This window comes from Tetrao urogallus (assembly GCF_951394365.1).
Source record: "Tetrao urogallus genome assembly, chromosome: Z".
Lineage (NCBI taxonomy): Eukaryota > Metazoa > Chordata > Aves > Galliformes > Phasianidae > Tetrao > Tetrao urogallus.
Window position 1 is genome coordinate 20,726,649 of NC_136816.1, and position 20,344 is coordinate 20,746,992.

Below are 20,344 nucleotides of genomic sequence, written 5' to 3' on the forward strand. Positions count from 1 at the left end.
GCTTGGGCAGTGCAGGGGGACGGCAGCGACATGGTTTGGGGTGCAAGGCGTGCAGGAGAAGTGCAGCTGTGTCTTGGGGATGCTGATTTTTCAAGCATCACTCAAGGAAGAGGAGGAAAAAAGGGGAAAAAAAAGAAGAAAAACAAACGTGGTGTGCTTGAGATGAAGCTGAGATAAGTGAGGCCATGTTGTGCACGGGCGAGAAGCTATGAGCCTCTCTTTGCTGGAGTTGTCTGAGCTAAAATGGCTGCTTCCAAAGCTCAGAGGACTAGGGCAGCTTAGTGAGTCTTAAAGCTTCAGTGACGCAGGGCCTCATATCTCTTGAAAGTGTGATAAACACATTCAGCAGAGCTGTGGCTTGTTTGGCTGAGATGAAAGGACTAAGCTTGGGGGGATGGGTAGTGAAAACTGGATGATCTGCTTTTCTGTGAAGTGCTCTAAATGCAGGAGTTGTCTGCTCCATGGAAAAATTTGTTTTCAGGTCTAATGGACTGTGCTAAAGGAGACGTGGGGTGGGGCTTCACTCACTGCTGTAATTTGATCCAGAGCAGATAGCAACCTCTTCCACACAATTTGGTCTGGTGCTTGCACATAAAGGCTCGAGTATCTCGATTATTGTAACTTTGTTATCCGAATAGAAGCTGGTACAGCGTTCATTTTCTATATTGGTGGTGGGAGAGAGGGGGGTGGAGAGGGAGGAACACAGTGCAGCCTGCAAAGAACCGTAGGTAAATATGTGGAGAGCCTGTGTGCTCAGACTCTCCAGAATTTGACTTACTAGAAGTTTACTTTAGCAGGCTATCAGAAGAAACATTCTTTCATATAAAATCCTGATGCAATATCCTCTCTTATTTCAGTGCATTAATGTTTTGGAGCCTTCTCACTGTAGAAGTAGCTCTGTACTCTATACATGAAATAGACATGAAATTTTTAGAGTTTTGGGCTACTCTTGTACCTTGGACCTCTGGAATGACCGGATTATCCCCAGCCCAGCAGAGCATGTGGAAACTGAAGAAGTAATTATTTTGTTAACATCGGAGTATGTAGACACCCATTGCTCTGGTGCCTAAGTATTGCGTGAAGTAGGAGAGTCTAAGGCTTTTGTGTTGCTTGTGCTTTGTGTTTCCTCACCCTTATGGCAGTGCTTAAATATACAACTCTTGACACAGGATTAACTGTTTTACAAGCTGAACCTCTGTACTTTGTGTTGCCATGGCTTATGTTACTTGGTACTTCAAGGTACCCATGGCATATGGATAAATCAAGAAAGCCATAGTGTTTCTGGGATAAGTCTTTGTTACATGTTTCTATTGTATTTCAGCAATATCCCTATTCCTACTGCCTTCCCTATCTTCCTCCAGTCCTCACCTTCTCCCAAATATCTCACAAAGGTGATGTCTCCAGAATATGCTCAAATGAAGCAGTATACTTTTTACCAAAGAACAGAGATCACAGAATGGTAGGGATTGGAAAGGACCTCTGGAGGTCATCAAGTCAAACCCTTTCCTAAAGCATGTTCCCTACAACAGTAAGTTACACAGGAAAGTGTCCAGATGGATCTTAAATGTCTACAAGGAAGGAGACTCCACAGTTCCTCTGGCAGTTTGTTTCAGTGCTCTGTCACCCACACAGCAGAAATTTTTGTTCACTTTCAGATTGGGATCTCCCATGATCCAGTTCCTACCCATTGCCTCTTGCCCCATCGCTGAACGCCGCTGAAAAGAGCCTGGCCTTGTCCACTTGACTTTCACTCGTTAGACATCTATATACATATATGAAATTCCCTGTCATCTCTCACAAAGCCTTGGTGGAGTTGAGGCAGAACAAACCATTCTACCTTGAGTTCACAGAGTAGCTGTATCTCACCTTGCATTTGTGTCTAGATTTTCCACCAACATCAGTACTATCAGAGTGTTGAGCAGAAAGGCAGTTTTCTTTCTCTGGAGGCTTTTAATCTTTTGAAAGTAAAGCAGATGGTGCTTTTTCATCTTCCAAGATGTGTTAGAGTGGGACATAGATGCACAAGCCATTGTTTTCTGAATGTAATTTTGAATGTGTGATTGTTTAGAAGTAATTTGCTTTTTCTGTAGTGTACAAGTTCTGGTCTTTGAACAAAACAGACTTCTGTCTAGTGTAATGGAAAAGCCAAGGGAACAAAGTCCATTGAATCAACAGTTATTTGTCAGAAACTTGACTGTAGTGTTTAGTCAGCAACTTGTGAGCTACTTAGGTAGGACTTCATGTGAATCCTAACTGATTCCTTTTCTTGTAGTAAGTACTGATTGAGTTTTACACTTAAGTAGTTATGGAATCTCTGGAAACTACTGTCTTTACAAACATGACCTTACCTATTCTTAGAATTCCTTTAAATGGCACTACTGTAAAACATTTCTTCTTCACATCTTCTCTCTCCTGTAGAATTTTCTCATGTAAAAGATCATTCTTGAATCATGGAGGTGCTGCAGTGTGATGGCTGTGATTTTCGAGCTCCATCTTATGAAGACCTAAAAGCTCACATCCAGGATGTTCACACTGCTTTTCTGCAGCCAACTGATGTCTCTGAGGAAAGTCCTAGCCAGCCAAGGTCTGGTTCCATGAATGCTAGTAACCAGACTGAAGTTGAATTTTCTTCTGTAAAGGATGAATTTACAATTGCAGATGAAATAGCAGGTAAATCTCAATTCTAACCTCCTATTTCACATGTGGCTTACTTCAGTGTATATTTAGCTAATACTTTTAATTTGACTGTAAAACTTACATTATCCTTACTGCTGTGGCAACAAAACAGGTATTTAGCTTCAGGCATGTTGGTTCTGACCACAGCTTTTTCTGCAAGTACAAATATGGAGGATAGTTTTATTTCTTAGCTGTTCTTCATCTGTTGCTTCAAAATGCTTTTGTTCGTCAATTTTTCATTGCTCTTCATCACCATGAAGCTCCTCAGAGTTTTCAATTTTATTAGTATACTAGATTTTTTTTTCCCCCATAGAAGATGATTTTGGAAGTGGCCTATCCCAGCCTGCGCACAGTATCATATGTGTGTACATGTTCTGCACAGTCATCATTTTTCTGAACATTGCCAGATACATAGATCTCACCATAAATCAGTGAGAGAATCCTGGTGTGATTATTACCTGTACAGAGTGCAGTTGTATTCTTAAGCATACAGGGTGGGTGGAGAAAAAGCCTCTGTTTTTTTTTTATAATTTATTTATATATTCACCTTGATTCTCATTTTAGGGCAAAATGCAACAAGTCAGATGGGAACTGGAAGTTACTATAGCCAGAGCCAGACTTTCTATGGTCAGCATATGGCTCCAAATCCTAAACCAACGAACAAATTTTTCCAGTGCAAGTTCTGTGTGCGTTACTTCCGTTCCAAAAACCTCCTTATAGAGCATACACGCAAGGTTCATGGAGCACAGGCTGGGGGGAGCTCAGTGGGGCCACCCTCCGCTAGTTCCTTAAATTACAACATCATGATGCATGAAGGGTTTGGCAAAGTTTTCAGTTGCCAGTTCTGCACCTACAAGTCACCCAGGCGTGCAAGGATTATTAAGCACCAGAAAATGTATCACAAAAACAACCTGAAAGAGAGTTCAACTCCCCCTGCAGCTTCCACTGCTATATCTGAATCGACATCTGCTTCTGTGCCAGTGCAGGAACCCTGCAAGGAGCTGCCTGCAGAGGTGGTGGAGCGGAGCATTTTGGAGTCCATGGTCAAGCCCCTGACAAAGTCTAGGGGCAACTTTTGCTGTGAATGGTGCAGCTACCAGACACCTCGAAGGGAGCGCTGGTGTGACCACATGATGAAGAAGCACCGCAGCATGGTGAAAATACTGTCAAGCCTGAGGCAGCAACAAGAAGGAACCAGTGCACCTGATGTACAGAATAAGAGTGCCCAGAATGCCTCCCCAAACTCTAATTATATTTCCATGAACACAACGGGACGTGAGATGTCTAATGCTAATGTCTCAAACTTCAGGAGCTCTATGGGCAATTCCCTTATCAGGCCCAACTCTTCTACATCTTCCAAGTTTTCTTCTGTGTCTTACCCTCAAATGAAGCCTAAGTCACCTCACAACTCGAGCATAGTTAATTTGTCTGACAGATCCCGCTATGGAATTGCTGATATGACAAATTCTTCTGCTGACCTGGAAACAAACAGTATGCTAAATGACTCCAGCTCAGATGAAGAGCTAAATGAAATGGACAGCGAGAATGGCTTGAACTCCATGGATCACCAGACCACAGGAATGTCCGCAGAGCAGCTGATGGGATCCGATGGCAACAAACTATTGGAGACAAAGGGAATTCCCTTTAGAAGGTATATGAACAGGTTCCAGTGCCCTTTTTGCCCTTTCCTGACGATGCACCGCAGAAGCATTTCCCGTCACATTGAGAACATCCACCTGTCAGGGAAGACGGCTGTATACAAGTGTGATGAATGCCCTTTTACTTGTAAGAGTTCATTAAAACTTGGTGCCCACAAGCAATGCCATACAGGTGCAACATCAGACTGGGACACTGTGAATTCTCAGGCTGAAAGCATTGCCTCTTCTTTGAACGACAGCACAGTGTCATACGAGAGTGGAAATGTAAATGGTAGGAAGTCTGCTGGGATGATGGAACCAGTGCAGCAGCAGCAACAGCAACAACAGCAATCACCCCAGCCCCACTCACAGCATCCATACAAGTGTACAATGTGCAACTATTCCACCACAACTTTAAAAGGCCTCAGAGTTCATCAGCAGCACAAGCACTCATTCTGTGACAACTTGCCAAAATACGATGGACCACCATCCAACGCACCGCAAGAGAGTGAGGCAGATGCTCACACTTCTGCCAGCACAGTGAAAAAGAGCCAGACCTCAATCCTTGGGCTCTCATCTAAAAATAATTTTGTTGCAAAGGCCCCTCGGAAGGTGTCAAACGATTTCCCTTTAGATCTCTCGCCAGTGAAAAAGAGAACTAGAATTGATGAAATAGCGAGTAATCTGCAGAGCAAAATCAGCCAAAATAAACAGCAAGAAGATGCTGTGATTAATGTAGAGGATGATGAGGAAGAGGAGGAAGACAATGAGGTGGAGATAGAAGTGGAGTTAGACAGAGAAGAAGAGCAAACAGAACCAATGATAGAAGTTTCCAGTTCTTATGCTCCACAGCAAATGTGGGGAAGAGAGGCTAATGATTCCCAGAAGGAGACAAACTTCAGAAGCTTGCAGCATGATTACAATTCTGCTAATGGAGCAGAGATTGAGCTCACTCTATCAGAAGATGAGGAGGATTATTATTCTTCCGTCAGCATGAAGGAACATCAGAGCCCTAATGCCTCTGTTCTGGGGGGCCAGTCAAACATGTATGGTACTGATCAGAACAACGAGAATGCAGAGTTCAATGACTCTGGCAGGCTTTACTATTGTAAACACTGTGATTTCAGCAACAAATCTGCCCGGAGTGTTAGCACCCACTACCAGCGAATGCATCCTTATATTAAATTCAGCTTTAGGTATATTTTGGATCCCAATGATCATAGTGCAGTATACCGATGTCTTGAGTGCTATATTGACTACACAAACTTTGAAGACTTGCAGCAGCATTATGGAGAGCATCACCCTGAAGCTATGAATGTACTGAACTTTGATCATTCTGATTTGATCTATCGCTGTCGCTTCTGCTCTTACACAAGCCCAAATGTTAGAAGCCTGATGCCACATTACCAAAGAATGCATCCCACAGTGAAAATTAACAATGCAATGATATTTTCAAGTTATGTTGTTGAGCAGCAAGAAGGACTAAATACAGAGTCTCAAACACTAAGAGAGATCTTGAATTCTGCTCCAAAAACTATGGCAACTTCTACCCCCGTGGCTCGCGGGGCTGGTGTGCCAGCTGGCTTTAACAAAAGTGCTGCCAAGAGTTTTAGCCCTGAATGTGAAAATCAAAAGGAACCTTCAGTCAATAGTGTGGTTGTTTATGACTGCGATGTGTGTTCATTTGCAAGCCCTAATATGCATTCAGTTTTGGTTCATTACCAGAAGAAGCACCCCGAAGAAAAAGCATCGTATTTCAGAATTCAGAAGACAATGCGTGTAGTCTCTGTTGATAGGGGCTCTGCTCTGGCCCAGATGTCTTTTGAGATGGGAACACCCGTCTCCCCAAAATTGTCCAACTTGGCTTCTCCACCTCCCCCACCACCACCCCCAGACCTTGCTACTGAACTTTACTATTGCAAACACTGTTCATACAGCAACCGCTCAGTTGTGGGAGTGCTTGTCCACTACCAGAAAAGGCACCCAGAGATAAAGGTCACTGCCAAATATATCAGACAGGCACCTCCCACTGCAGCAATGATGAGGGCTGGTGAGCTGCCACCTGGTATACAGAGGCCACCAGTGTCAATGCAACAGTTGAGCCGAGGTGGTTCTGAAACCTCTGTGAATCCTCCCGAGAATGAAATGTTTTTCTGCCAACACTGTGATTATGGAAACCGAACCGTGAAAGGAGTGCTTATTCATTATCAAAAGAAGCATCGTGACTTCAAAGCTAATGCAGATGTGATTAGACAGCATACAGCCACCATTAGAAGCCTTTGTGATCGCAGCCAGAAGAAATCATCTGGCAGCGTGTCTGCTCATACCTCTAGCACTGAACGGGACAAGTCCAAGCTGAGAGCCCTCAAGTGCAGGCAGTGCAGCTATACATCACCTTACTTCTATGCATTGAGGAAGCATATTAAGAAAGATCACCCAAATCTGAAGGCCACGGTTACATCTATTCTGAGATGGGCATTTTTGGATGGCTTGATAGAGGCTGGTTATCACTGTGAGTGGTGCATTTATTCACACACAGAGCCAAGTGGTTTGCTTGTGCATTACCAAAGGAGACATCCTGAGCATTATGTTGACTATACTTACATGGCCACTAAACTCTGGGCAGGTCCCGATCCCTCCCCTCCTGCCCTAGTGTTGCCAGCAGAAGCAAAGACCTATAAATGCAGAGACTGCATTTTTGAAGCATCTTCCATTTGGGATATTACTAATCACTACCAAGCTTTTCACCCTTGGGCTATGAATGGGGATGAATCTGTGCTGCTAGATATCATCAAGGAGAAAGATGCTGCTGAGAAATCTGGCACGCAGTCTGATGAAGCTGGGGTCAGGATGGATTCTGAAGACCAGATAACAACCTCACAGATGGACCAGGAAGCAGAGTGTGCAGAGGATCCCAGCCTTTCCCAGGAAAAAACTGTGCAGCTGGCTTCTGCAAACCCCGCCATCTCCTCTACTCCTTATCAGTGTACAGTTTGCCAGTCTGAATACAACAACTTGCATGGACTTCTGACACATTATGGCAAAAAACATCCTGGCATGAAAGTGAAAGCTGCAGACTTTGCTCAGGATATAGACATTAACCCAGGGGCCGTGTACAAGTGTAGACACTGCCCATACATCAACACACGCATTCATGGTGTTCTCACACACTACCAGAAGCGGCACCCGTCAATAAAGGTCACTGCTGAAGATTTTGTGCATGATGTGGAGCAGTCAACTGATATTACTCAGAATGATGTGGAAGAGACGAGTAGGATTTTTAAGCAAGGCTATGGTGCTTATCGATGCAAACTGTGCCCTTACACTCATGGAACACTGGAGAAGCTCAAAATTCACTATGAGAAATATCACAATCAGCCTGAATTTGATGTTTTTGCCCAGTCACCACCAAAAGTATCTGCTTCCCTGGAGCCAGACATGGTGACTGAAATCAAGGCCTCTCCAGAAATTGCTGCTGAGGATGTTGGAGAAATCTCTGTTGCAGCGCCTCATTTCTCCAGTTCTCATTTAGTGTCTCACACAGTTTTCCGGTGTCAGCTCTGCAAATATTTTTGCTCTACCCGGAAGGGGATAGCCAGGCACTACCGCATCAAACATAATAATGTCCGGGCACAGCCAGAGGGCAAGAACAACCTCTTCAAATGTGCTTTGTGTTCCTACACCAACCCTATTCGCAAAGGGCTTGCGGCACACTACCAGAAAAGACATGACATTGATGCTTACTACACTCATTGCTTAGCAGCCTCCAGGACAGTAAGCGACAAACCCAATAAAGTGATCATTCCATCTCCTCCCAAAGATGACACTCCTCAGTTAAGTGAGGAACTGAGGAGAGCTGTAGAGAAGAAGAAATGCTCGCTTTGTTCCTTCCAGTCCTTCAGTAAAAAGGGCATTGTGTCCCACTACATGAAGCGTCACCCTGGTGTTTTCCCGAAGAAGCAGCATGCAAGCAAGCTTGGGGGTTACTTCACTGCCGTGTATGCTGATGAGCATGAAAAGCTGACTCCAGCTGAGGAGAGGAATGAGTTTGAGAAGCCTGAAGTGGAGAGTGAGACTCAGGAAATTGAGTGGCTTCCCTTCAGGTGCATAAAATGTTTCAAGCTGTCCTTCAGCACAGCGGAGCTGCTGTGCATGCATTACACTGACCACCACAGCAAGGATTTGAAGAGAGACTTTACCATACTGGGAAGTGGCACCCGCTCTCAGAATGCTGTCTACCAGTGCAAGCACTGCGATATGAAATTGCATAGCACAGCAGAGCTGACTGCACACTTGAATGGTCACAATGAGGAGTTCCAGAAACGTGCCAAACGTCAGGAGAGGAGGAAGCAGCTTCTAAGCAAGCAAAAATACGCAGATGGTGCTTTTGCAGATTTCAAACAAGAGAGGGTAAGGATCTGTGTCTGGTCTCTTTCCCTGTTCTCCCTTCCCTGCTGAGAGAGAAAAACAAAAACACTACCCTTCTGCACCCCAAGAGGCTGCCTGTTACTAATGCCCACTTGCATGTTCTGTTTGACAGCCAAATGACCACAGGCTAATGAATGACTCAGCTTGCCAGTTGAGCTCCATAAGTCAATTACACATTCTGCTTTAATTTCCTCATCCTTTCCTTCGTTTTCCACCCCTCCCTAGGTTCCGTGGGAGGCCCTGAGCTTTCTAACTGCTTCCTTCAATATTCTCCTTATCTTACTTTCCTCCTACCCTTCTGGAAGGCCATCTGGATCTCACGGTTCCTTGTTCTTTTGTTGCAAGGCAGCCACGTATTAGATTTTTTATAAAATGTCCCATTCCCATTTTAAGTGTATCACTGGATAACACTTTAGTTTACTTCGCAATCATGTTTATTATAGTAACTTTCTTTTATAAACCACTAAATGCTAGTATGACAGAAATCTGTCTGATGACTGAAGCTTTGGACAAGTGTCCCATACTCAGAAAAACAAATTGTGCTCTTTTATCGTGCTCACACACTCCATTCTTTCTGCTTTAGTGAGGAATACAGTTGCTGCAGAAAATATCTTCGCAGCTGCTGGGGAAGTAGAGGTGTCATGAAAGAGCACAATTTCAGGTCAAATTGCATTGTCTTCTGGAGTACTACTGTTATGCTGAAACTGAAAGTTTCAGTTGCGCAGATGTCCATCCCTGTTATTATGGAGACATTAATAGACATCAGCAAAAATTGACCTTGCTGTTTCTCAAGACTTGATTTGTACATTAAGCATAATTTCTCTCCAGCTGTAAAATCTAGTCTGTATTCCTAAAAATGAGATAGCAAAGCACTTCAGTGTATGAATTGATCTGTGCTTGTGTACTCAGGCTTTTGGACACCTGGAAGATGTTTCAAAACTTAAAGAGCGGAAAGTGGTTGGTTACAAGTGTAAATTTTGTGTGGAAGTCCATCCAACACTTCGAGCCATTTGTAATCACCTCCGCAAACATGTCCAGTATGGGAATGTCTCTTCTGTGTCAGCTACGGTAAAGGTGAGAATTTTAAAACTGTGACAGTGACTTTTTGCATTGTTTAAAATTAAGGACTCATTGAAAAGTTGTGGAGGCCTCTCGTGTAGTTGACTGTTATTCCAATTCATTCCAGTTATTCCAGTTCAGAATGATTTTTTAATCTAATTCTTGCAGTGCATGCTGTTTATTTTAAGATGTTTTAACTTTTTTCCACTCTTGATCTAGGGGCACGAAGACTATTTAATTCTCATTTCTTCTCAGCCGCAAAGGAGTTGATGTCGCTGATGACCGAAAGACTTGGTTTATGAGCAGGAGGCTTTCTCTCAGCTATTGTGGGCTACTTTGCTACTTAGTTAAACCGTAAAAGAGCTGTTTTTTTGTTTGTTTGTTTGTTTGTTTGTTTTTTTAAAGAAGAGTAAGTGTGCACATTCAGACGGATGAAGTTGCTTATGGTATGCCTTTCTACAGGAAATTTCCTTGCTGGCTCCAAACAAAACGTTCAGCTGGCCAGCTGACCCAGTGGTACCATTCAGGCTATTAGCTGTAAGAATGTCATTCCTTTCTCCCTGTGAAAAAAAGTTGTCTTCTGGAACATCTCCAAGGATATGCTTTGCATCACAGCCTGATTTCTATATATCATCAGAGACAGAGCAAGTACAATAAGGCTGTAGGAAGTAGCTGTGTATTCCTTCTCCTTGTGCTGCAGTTTGGTAAAGATTCCTGCTGCAAGTCTCAATGACTTAGGATGCTTTTTTCATGACACCAGCTATGATTTGTAAGGAAGCAGAATCCTTCAAGGCCTAGCTTATGCTTCCTCCAGAGAGCTTTCTTTGCCCTACAGCTGCCCTTCCTTTACTTTACCTGACAGTATTGACAGACTGGGAGGCTTCTCTCCTTTCAGACAATTTCCTCTCTTCCCTGCTTCTCATATGAATTTGATGTGGGATCAATGACATCTTTTGAATGAAAAGATACTATGCAGCTGGGAACAAAATCTGAAATCCAAGGCTAAAAGAACATGATACATACTCTTACAGGTTTTTTAAAGTTGCTGTGAAAGTATGTGCTTTGTTCAGAGGAATGAAAGGACAGAAGAGTTAAGAAAGTGAATAAGAAAATACTTAGGTTTATTTTTTTAAGAAGATTTCTAGAATCTTAGAGCACTTTCTTGTGAATTTGACTCTAATGGGCAACTACGTAGTAAAGCAGAGTAGACTTAGTTTGTAGAGTAGCTATACTGTAAAGCTATGTGAAAATGAGCTGAAGTGAACTTACTCCGTATCTTAGCAAGTTTTCACTGATCAGGTCTAGAAGATTCATGTAGAGATTATTGAAAGTTGATTCAGTTTCTTGTCTTTTTGCTTTATTTGACTATCAGGAGACTTTTATTTTCCCTCCAAGAGTAGGCCCATATTTCAGGAAGCCATTAATAGGGATATATTTAGAAAAATAGTGTAGTGGGAAAGCTAGGTATTAAAATGAGCACATGGGAAAGCCTGAGGGGCAGAAGGGAGAGAGAATTGATGGCTTTGGGGTGGTATGTGTTTTTTAGCAGGAAGCTGAAGATTCTTCAAACACAACTTTGGAGGGTTTTGAGGGAGCCAAAGACCCTGGCATTCTGGAATTTGCAGAAGCTGAATCTGGAGCATTCTTGGAAGATGAAACCAGACCTGGGGGCTACCACTGCAGCCAGTGTGACCGGGTTTTGATGTCTATGCAGGGTCTGCGATCTCACGAGAGGAGTCACTTGGCTTTGGCCATGTTTACCCGGGAAGACAAGTACAGCTGCCAGTATTGCTCCTTTGTCTCTGCTTTCAGGCACAAGTAAGTTGTGGCTTTTTGTTTTGTTTTCAAAAGAAGCACTGACTAGAACTACTGTTTCATAGGTTGACACTGAAAAGCACCCTCAAGCTGATTTTGAGCAACACTTGTCTCAGCATTTGGGTGTCTTCTGCACTATCTTTGTGTGCGTTTGCTTATAAAAGGACACATCTATATAGCCTGATTTTTTTTTTAAAGCCCCTTTCTGCTGCATGTAGAAGAAAAGCATGCAAGCAAATAACACAGCTGCTTTCAGCAGGTAAACTGTGAATCCCACCACTTATGAAACCCTGCCAAATGCATGTGACTTGGCAAGTGAATAAGAGTGAAGTATATTTCTTTTTAATCCTTAATATATAGTGAACTTCTGATGTGCACAACTATATTGTTCACAATGACTACAACTTTCTGACAATTGAATTTTCATTTCTCATGTTAAATAGCTATCATAAACTTTCCTTTAAAAATTGACATTTTTCTTCCTTAAGCATGATGTGCAGTTTTCACTCTACAAACATTTCAGTTTCATACCAGCATGGCATATGTGACTTCATCAGCCTGTTTCCTTGTCTCATTTTGCATAATGAAAATATGAGGTCATAATAAATAGGCAAGTTCCTTCTGATTTTCTTCCTAGCAATTGACTTTGCCATCAGCTTTATAATTGTATATAAATATATATAATATATATAGTATGTATAATTATAAAGCTCATATATATATATATATATAAACACTCATATATATATATATATGAGAATTCAAAAAAATATACGTATACGCCAAAAAGGAGGTAAAAGGGTCTTTTCTGAAGACATTTAGAACTGACAGTGTTTCCTCTGTGACACATCATACATGTGACAAACATTCTGTAGATTCTGGGAAGAGAGCTGCTTCCTTACTATCTTAACAGAAATACTCCACGTGGTCATTCACTATAGGCATTCATAACACCATCAGATACATTCTAAAATTTGGTGAATACTGCAATTAAATGCATGTGGGAGGGAAAGCACAGTAAAATGCATTTTTATACACCTTACATTAAAAACGGAGATTTCTTTTGGTATGCCATGGCAAGCTGATGACACAGGTTGAAAAGATCCATGGGATTGAGCAGTCAAGAGTGACAAAGGGGATGGGGGGGGGAAGGGAGAAAGAGTGGATACTACTGAGCATATTTCACCTTGCTTTGGCCAGGCTGACACTGAGAACGACCTCAGTAGGCCTGCTATTTGCCTAATCAGCTGGTTTGCTTTCAAAAATCAGACTTGTTTTTTGAGTTTTTAGACTGTTTCCTACCTTAGGAATGAATAAACTATTGTCCTATGAGTAGAAGGGTTGGTAAGCCAGGAAATGGTGAATGACTCACAGTTGTCGTCTTCATTTGATAATAAGTGTTGCTGCTGTTGTCAAGGTGGTCTTCATCTTTTATTTCTGATGCAATTACTCTCTTGGGAAATAAAGTTTATGAAAGAAACCAAATCAGTATTTAATTCATCTACTGTTCTTCTAAATCTTACCAAATCTTAACCTGCCTTTGGAAGAATGGTGCTGGCAATGTGTGTGATCATGTATACAGTTTTAAGTATTACTATGTAAAACACTTGAAGGTATGTATTACAGAATAGTTTGAATATGTATTGTACACATCTTTGTCAGATTGTTTAACTGTTCAGTAAGATCATTGGCTACTTAAAACATGCTTTTGATTTAAACAATAGCAGGTAATAAAGAAAAACTGGCTTAGCCCTTCCAACAACCAGTACCAGCTCAAGAGGAGCGTAGTTTTCATCCAAAGAGATACTGCAAGGCTCCACCCCTTCTGGTCTCTCATGTGCACTACTTGCACCTGAGCTCCCTGGATTAGCCACACCTTCCCACCTGTTGCTCAACCATTGGTTCAGTCTGTGACCTGGAAATTCTGCAACTTCAGATGTTCAAGTGTCTTAATATCTGGGACATTTATTTCCCCATTTGCCTAGAAAAGCTGTACATTTTGTCTTCCCACAAACTTCATCCTCAGTTTTTTAAAAAACTTATATTTGTATAAACTGGCCCTGAAAGGAGACACAAATTCATTTATTTATTTATTTTTTTACTGCCATCAAATTTTTGAATACAGAGACTTTAGCACTCTCGTAAACAGGGATTTTCTGTCTCAAGTGCTACAGTGTGGTACTAAAGATCCAATGACAATCTGTAGTGAGAGTAGGCTGGAACAGCCTACGCTTGACTTGCATGTTGATCCTTCATAAAAACATGATGATCGAAGTAAAGCAGAAGGAAATAAGCCTGAGGCGTGTCTAGAATTAAATTGGTAAATGGGGGGATAGTTTTTTCAAACGATCAGTTCTCCAATCTGCACTACCTTTTCATTCCATCACCACACGTAAGGAGACTGAAATTAACCATAATAACAAAACAGTAGTGTTTTCAAGGAAGAGGCTTTACTAGAAAAGTTTACAAAACAAGCTGAGGCTACCTGCCTACCACCTTGAGATTGTGAACTGAGGACTGTGATCCAAAATGTGGGAGCTGAAGAGCTCTGCAGGACTTACAATGAATTTGTTCTTTTTTTACAAACTGTGGAAAGTGCCCTTTTTCCTTTCAAAATTTCTCTAAGCTGTTACAAGAAGCTGTGGAGAGACTAAGTTGCGATCATACCCCTATATTCAGGCTGTCAATTTCTGTGAAGAAAGTTGAGGCTGCTCATGGTCACCCCTTCTTCTCTTGTTGAGCTTTGTTCAGGATCTCCCTCACTGTTATTCCTGAAACTGTGTTGCCTTTTAATCCCGGAACTCATCAACTGCAGCCTGCTGGCATCCTCCCCAGAGTAGGATCGCTAATCTGCTTTTGCTGTAACAAAAAGAAGGCTTCCTCATTAAAGCTGGTCAAAAATATCTTTTTTTTTATCTATATACCATCAAGAGGACAGAAAAGAGGCGTATTTTCACAAAAATGTCTGCCAGGAAAATAAATCTCTGTAGTGATAATTCTACTGTTCTTGTACACTTCTTGTTTCTATCAGCTGGTCTCTTAAGTCTGGATCAGGTATAATTTAATTTATACTAATCTTGTCCTAGAAGTTTATTTAAGTGGCTTGCTCTCTGCATAACAGAATTGGTGTTAGCTCTGCTTCTTTTCTTCAGATTAAATTCTGCTTTATTCTGTAGGCAGAACTTTGAGTTTAAAGAGATTACAGAAGAGCTTCATATTCCTCTTATTTAACTTATTATTGCTAAGTTTTACTTTGCATTCAGAGGAATAGCTTGAATGTTTTACTCTTTTATGTTTCCCTTTTCTGTCTTTCTCTTTTTCAAGTCTGGATCGTCATATGCAGACCCATCATGGACACCATAAACCGTTCCGTTGCAAATTGTGCCCATTCAAGTCCTCTTACAATAGCCGCCTGAAAACCCATATACTCAAGGCTCATGCTGGTAAGTTTTCTCTCTTAGTTTAGCAGTCCAGCAACAGAAATGGCCAGTGTATTCTTGTTGCTCATCAGAGATGCTGGTTTGAATCCCGAGTTTTGTCACCAAATTTGGGTAAGATTTTTATGGCAAGTCAGGATTGGCCAACCTATGCACTTACTGGAATTGGTGAAAGTTTGAATGTTTTTGGAAAGACAAGAATTTTAAACAAGACAAATAGTTCATAAATGGCCCATTCTATTTTCATTGTTGTAAATGATAAATGAACTTTTTCAGTCTGCTTACACCAGTGTCTTAACTTTGCTCTTTTATATTTATGTTTGTGCTTTACTTGGGAAAAGGCTTGTGAACTGAATGTTTTTTGGGGAGACTCTCACGTGGCTTTCATAGTAAAGCCAAAGACTGCAGACATCAAGTCTATATACAGCAGAACATCATCATTCTTTTACCACACATGGTAGTTCTCTGTGTTGTGTTGTAGAATACATGAATGCAAACATGGTGCTGATGAACCAGAATTGGGAAGGGGATGTGTCATGCAGGATAGGTCATCACAGAGTATTGCACCTTTGATTATTAAAAAGCTTGAGACTCAAAATTTCCTGGTAGATGTCTTGTCTCCTGTCCTTGGCCCTACACTCTTGACATCATCATACATCATGTGCTGAAGGCTTATTAGAACATTGGAGTCAAGAACTGCTGTCTGTGTTCCCTATTGTTGCATCTTTCTGGTTAAAAAAGATGAAAAAACTTTTCCCAAACTGCAGTCCAAACATGCACTTCAATACAAATAATAGGATACTGACTGATCTAAAAAGAACACGAACTAGACCAGTTGTCTCCGGTTACTCAGACATAGAAACTACTGGAACAGATGACACATGGGTAGAAGTATGTTCCTTGTCTTATTATTTGTCACACTATACTCTATACTCACTATAGTTGGAGTGGAGGAGGAAGGTATGAAAAGGGGTAGAAAAGGCAGGAAGAGTTCATAACTGTCTACTGATTATTTTTTTTAAAGAAAACTATCACCCCCTGATTCAAGGCATTTTTTGTTGACAAAATGTAGTGGAGATTGATGATCTTGGTTGCACTCAATTTCTGATACTGGTTTCAAATGTCGCAGAGTTAGTGCCAGGACCCTTTTCTGTACTTCAATGGGTGTTGTTGATTAGCTGGTCTGTTACCAGCCTCATTATGTATGGGACTATGGCGTTCTGTACTTTCTAGGCAGTCCAACAATATGCAGCAGTTCTTGTTTATAAAATCCCACATCCTGTATGAAGATGACACAGATCTTCATCTTCACCAAACAGAATGTTTCCTTTATGCTGTTGTAAAGTTGGACTTTTTGCATTACCTTGTTTGAACCTGCCTGAATTTTAGAGCCAAAGTTTGTGCACAACTGGTACTTATTTCATACTCCTCTTCATGTATTGTTTTATTTATTATGAATTCATGCTATTGAACTTGACTAGTGGACAGTCCTTGAAGGACCATATTTTGCATCATATGAGAACACAATTTCGTGGTTGCTTGGATAGTGTTTTGCACAATGACTTGTGTAATAGAGTTTTCAAAGACTTATGATCTGTTTCTGCCTCAGTCCATTTCTACCAAACAAATATTCGCATCACAGAAAATTACTTGGATGTTTTTCACTCAGTTTTGCTTTGTTGTGTTTTGAGAGTTAGTCCTTCAGAAATACATACTACTGAATAACACACAATGAAGAATATTCTTCAGATTCCCCAGTTTTTCAGTGATGCAGGGGTTTTCAAAACCTCTTTTGTTGCCATTTTTTCTCTTGTCAATCATCTTATTATCAGTTTATTTAGAAATAGAAATTTCTATATCCCTTCATTTATTTGTCTAGAGTCTCCTGGAGATCTTTAAAGTTCAGAAAAATTCTAAAGGCCAGAGTATTGTGGCCCTGCTCACATTCTGTGAAATCTGGAGCATAATACTCCAAATATATATCAGGTGTTGATACTGTCCTCTCCCCTCAAATTTCTACATGCATTTATTTGTGTGTATATTATTATGATTATTTTTTAAGTGCAAAACTAGCAGTTGAAAATGCACTCTAATGAGCAAAACTATAGTCTTGCCTCTAGAATAAAATACATCCTTTCATGCTGATATTCTGCTGAGCTGTTTTTGATAAGTAGTGGATACATGTATTAATTGTGTCCAGACTTCATAATATATAATCATCCTGTATTCCTTTTGATGTCTTCTGATGCTTTTAAGCTAATGGTTGGTGCTCACTGTTGTCCCACAGTTTCTTATTCTGACAAACTGTATTTCACTAACCATATATACTTTGGGAATTTCTTGTGGCCTTGTATTATCCTGTTCCATTAAGTAAGTTTTTGTATGTGGTATGCAAAATGTGGTGGTTTTTTTTTTCTGTTTGTATAAAACTAATATGTAACTCTGATGTAATATGCAGATGAGGAATACCATTTGAACACACACGAGACAATTTCTCATTTCGTCAGTTTGGACTCTTTCAGATGTATGGAAAGAGGCTTTCTGAGAGTTTGTGTTTTATCCCAAAAATTAGATTAATTTTTCTGGAAGAGAGATCTGAGTGCTATGTTTTTTGTATAATGGTTGCTGATCTTTTCAGGTGTGCTTACTCCAACTTGCTTCAATAAGCATGTTTACACGTTCCCTTTTGGTTCAGGTATTTGTGGTTGTCGGAAATGATGCTGTTTGAGAATCATGTTTGCTAAATTTATTGAGAGATGGAAAACATATTCTGCCTCATTCATTACCAGAGCTCTTGTTCTTCTGTTACTGTTCATGAATATTTCACTCCAATATTAGTTTTGGCTCTTTGTGTACAACTCATATGTGGCCAGTGTTACTCTTGTACACGGAAGTGGCACTTCCGAAACAATAGTTTGGCACCTGTATAAAATCACATTGTTTCTGCTGGGACAGTTTCACTTTGTGTTCCAATTGCCTCCATGCTTAATGCAAAACAAATCTTATCTAAGGATTTGTTTCCTTTTGTTTGCTGTCTCTGTAGCTTGGAATGTGTTCAAAATTAAATTCACTACCGTTCATTACTTCTGTTCCTTCACTTCTTTTGGTGCTTTTTCATAACATGCTTTCACATAGCCTCGCAGATATGCACTTTTCTTGGTATTGCCATGTTTGCTTCTTGTTGTGAACCGACCTTGACTTGGTTACCAGTTTTGTGCAGATTATTCCTGCGTAGTGGCAAGTTTTTTGTAAGGAAAATGTGTCCTTTCCCAAATGTAAATGCCTTTTTCTTTTTTCTTTTGCACTTCTTTTTTTTTTTTTTTTTTTTTTTTTTTTTTGAGGGACCTCTGTTAGCATTTTCTAGTCCATCTTGCTTCTTTAAGCTGCATGCAGAAACAAATGACTTCACCTTCTATAGTTGCTGTGCTCCCCAAAACGTTTGGAAAGGCTGTAGTTCAGTGACTCCATTTTCATCTCAGTCTGTTTTCTCCTCATACCATGCAACGCAGGCATGCTGCTACTTTGGTCTCTATTTTTTGGCATCGACCACTTTACAAGGATCTACAGCTGTCCAAGAAATGGAGCAAACTCCAGATTGTTCCTGCAAGGAAACGCACATAGCTTGTTCAGTCAGGGATCAGTCTGATGCTGAAGGAGTCCGTGTGAACTTTACTGCCAAGTTCAGTAGAAGTATGGGGGCCCCATTTTGTTTCTTTTGTGAGCTGATGACTTGCCTGTATTTCGCTCACCCAGGTGAACATGCCTACAAATGTTCCTCCTGCTCATTTTCCACCATGACAATCAGCCAGCTGAAAGAGCATTCCTTGAAAGTGCATGGGAAAGCACTGACACTACCAAGACCCCGCATTGTCAACCTTGCAGCCTCACACGCCCACCACACCTCCAAGAACCACACTCCTGCTGAAGAAGTGGAGGACTCTAATGGTAAGAGGTGCCTCAGAGCAAGAATTTAATTTCCTAAGGTGCCACTTAATATATTGATTGAAAACAACAACCAAAAAACTCCCCCCCCCCAGAAAAACAACATAGAGCAGGCAGCTTGTCCACAAAGCAGCTTCATTTGATTGTTAATAAAAATCAGAAGTTGCAGCAAAAACAGAAGTATGCATGGTATTTTAGGATGATTTTTAGATCCTCATTCGTGCATATCCCATTAACTTGTCCTGTCACCAGTTGAGTTTAGAATATCTCAGTGCTGGCTTTACTTCTTAACAAGATCTAAATTGCAGAAAATTTTCAAATGCAGAGCTTGTACTGGTAGCCAGTGGGAAAAGGATCATCTAACTCCATCCACACTCCTGAAAAACAGCCCTTTGTCTTGTTAGAGAACTTCAATGAAATCATAAGATTAAGATTAAAATGTGAATATGTAATGATAATAAAAGTAATTATTCCTCTTGCTCTCACTACAGAGGACAAAAAAAGTACATCTAGGTACTAAGCTACATCTGCAAGAAGGAGAATTTGAGAACTGTTTTCTTTTGTATATTTTCCTTGAAAGCTGTTAACACTTAGTGCTAGATGAATACCCAGAAGATACTTAGAAAGCAGCAAAGGGTGCTGTTAACAGGCAAAATGCAAACTCATAGAAGAGATTTTGTGTGGTACCATATGAAGTGTATAGACTTTTTAAGTGGTAGGTAATGAGGTATGCTTTGGATATCAGCTCCTGCCTAACAAGAAGAGAGCAGGTCTTTAGGCAAGAAAAGTATTGATTCCATACATGGAACTGTCAGACAATTGCAAAGACAATCAGAGAGCTGGAGCACCCTTCCTACGAAGACAAACTGAGGGAGCTGGACTTGTGCAGCCTGGAGAAGAGAATGCTCCAGTGGGACCTCACTGTAGCCTTCCAATATTTAAATGGAGCTTATAAATAGAAGAGGGATTGTGTTTTTACATGGCCTGATAGTGACAGGACAAGGGGGAACTGTTTTAAACTGAAAGAGAGGATATTTAATTTATATATTAGGAGAAAATCCTTTATTCAGAGGGTGGTGAGGCCCTGGCACAGCTGCCCAGAGAAGCTGTGTTGCCCCATCCCTGCAGGTGTTCAAGGCCAGCTTGGATGGGCCCTGGGCAGCTGAGGTGGTGGGGACAGCCCTGGTGATGGCACGGGTTGGGGCTGGTGGGCTTGGAGATCCCTCTGAACATAAGCCATGCTAGGATTCTGTGATTCATGGATGAGAATGTAGATGAAGCTGAAAAAGCTTAGACCTTTCTATGTTTGGGGAACTGCAATGTGTTAGAAATGGGGAAAAAACAATTCTT

At 41.0% G+C, this 20,344-nt stretch overlaps 1 protein-coding gene across 1 annotated transcript in view; it reads left to right on the plus strand.

The window, feature by feature from the left end:
• Window positions 1-2,450: 2,450 nt before the first annotated feature.
• Window positions 2,451-20,344, plus strand: part of ZNF462 (zinc finger protein 462) — a gene marked incomplete at both ends in the record, with an annotated part of 50,488 nt that continues 32,594 nt past the window's right edge. The window contains 6 exons of the mRNA XM_079548528.1: window positions 2,451-2,670; window positions 3,241-8,723; window positions 9,651-9,815; window positions 11,515-11,618; window positions 14,940-15,058; window positions 18,806-18,997. Coding sequence (XP_079404654.1) covers window positions 2,451-2,670; window positions 3,241-8,723; window positions 9,651-9,815; window positions 11,515-11,618; window positions 14,940-15,058; window positions 18,806-18,997 — 6,283 coding nt within the window. The remainder of the gene's footprint in view (window positions 2,671-3,240; window positions 8,724-9,650; window positions 9,816-11,514; window positions 11,619-14,939; window positions 15,059-18,805; window positions 18,998-20,344) is intronic.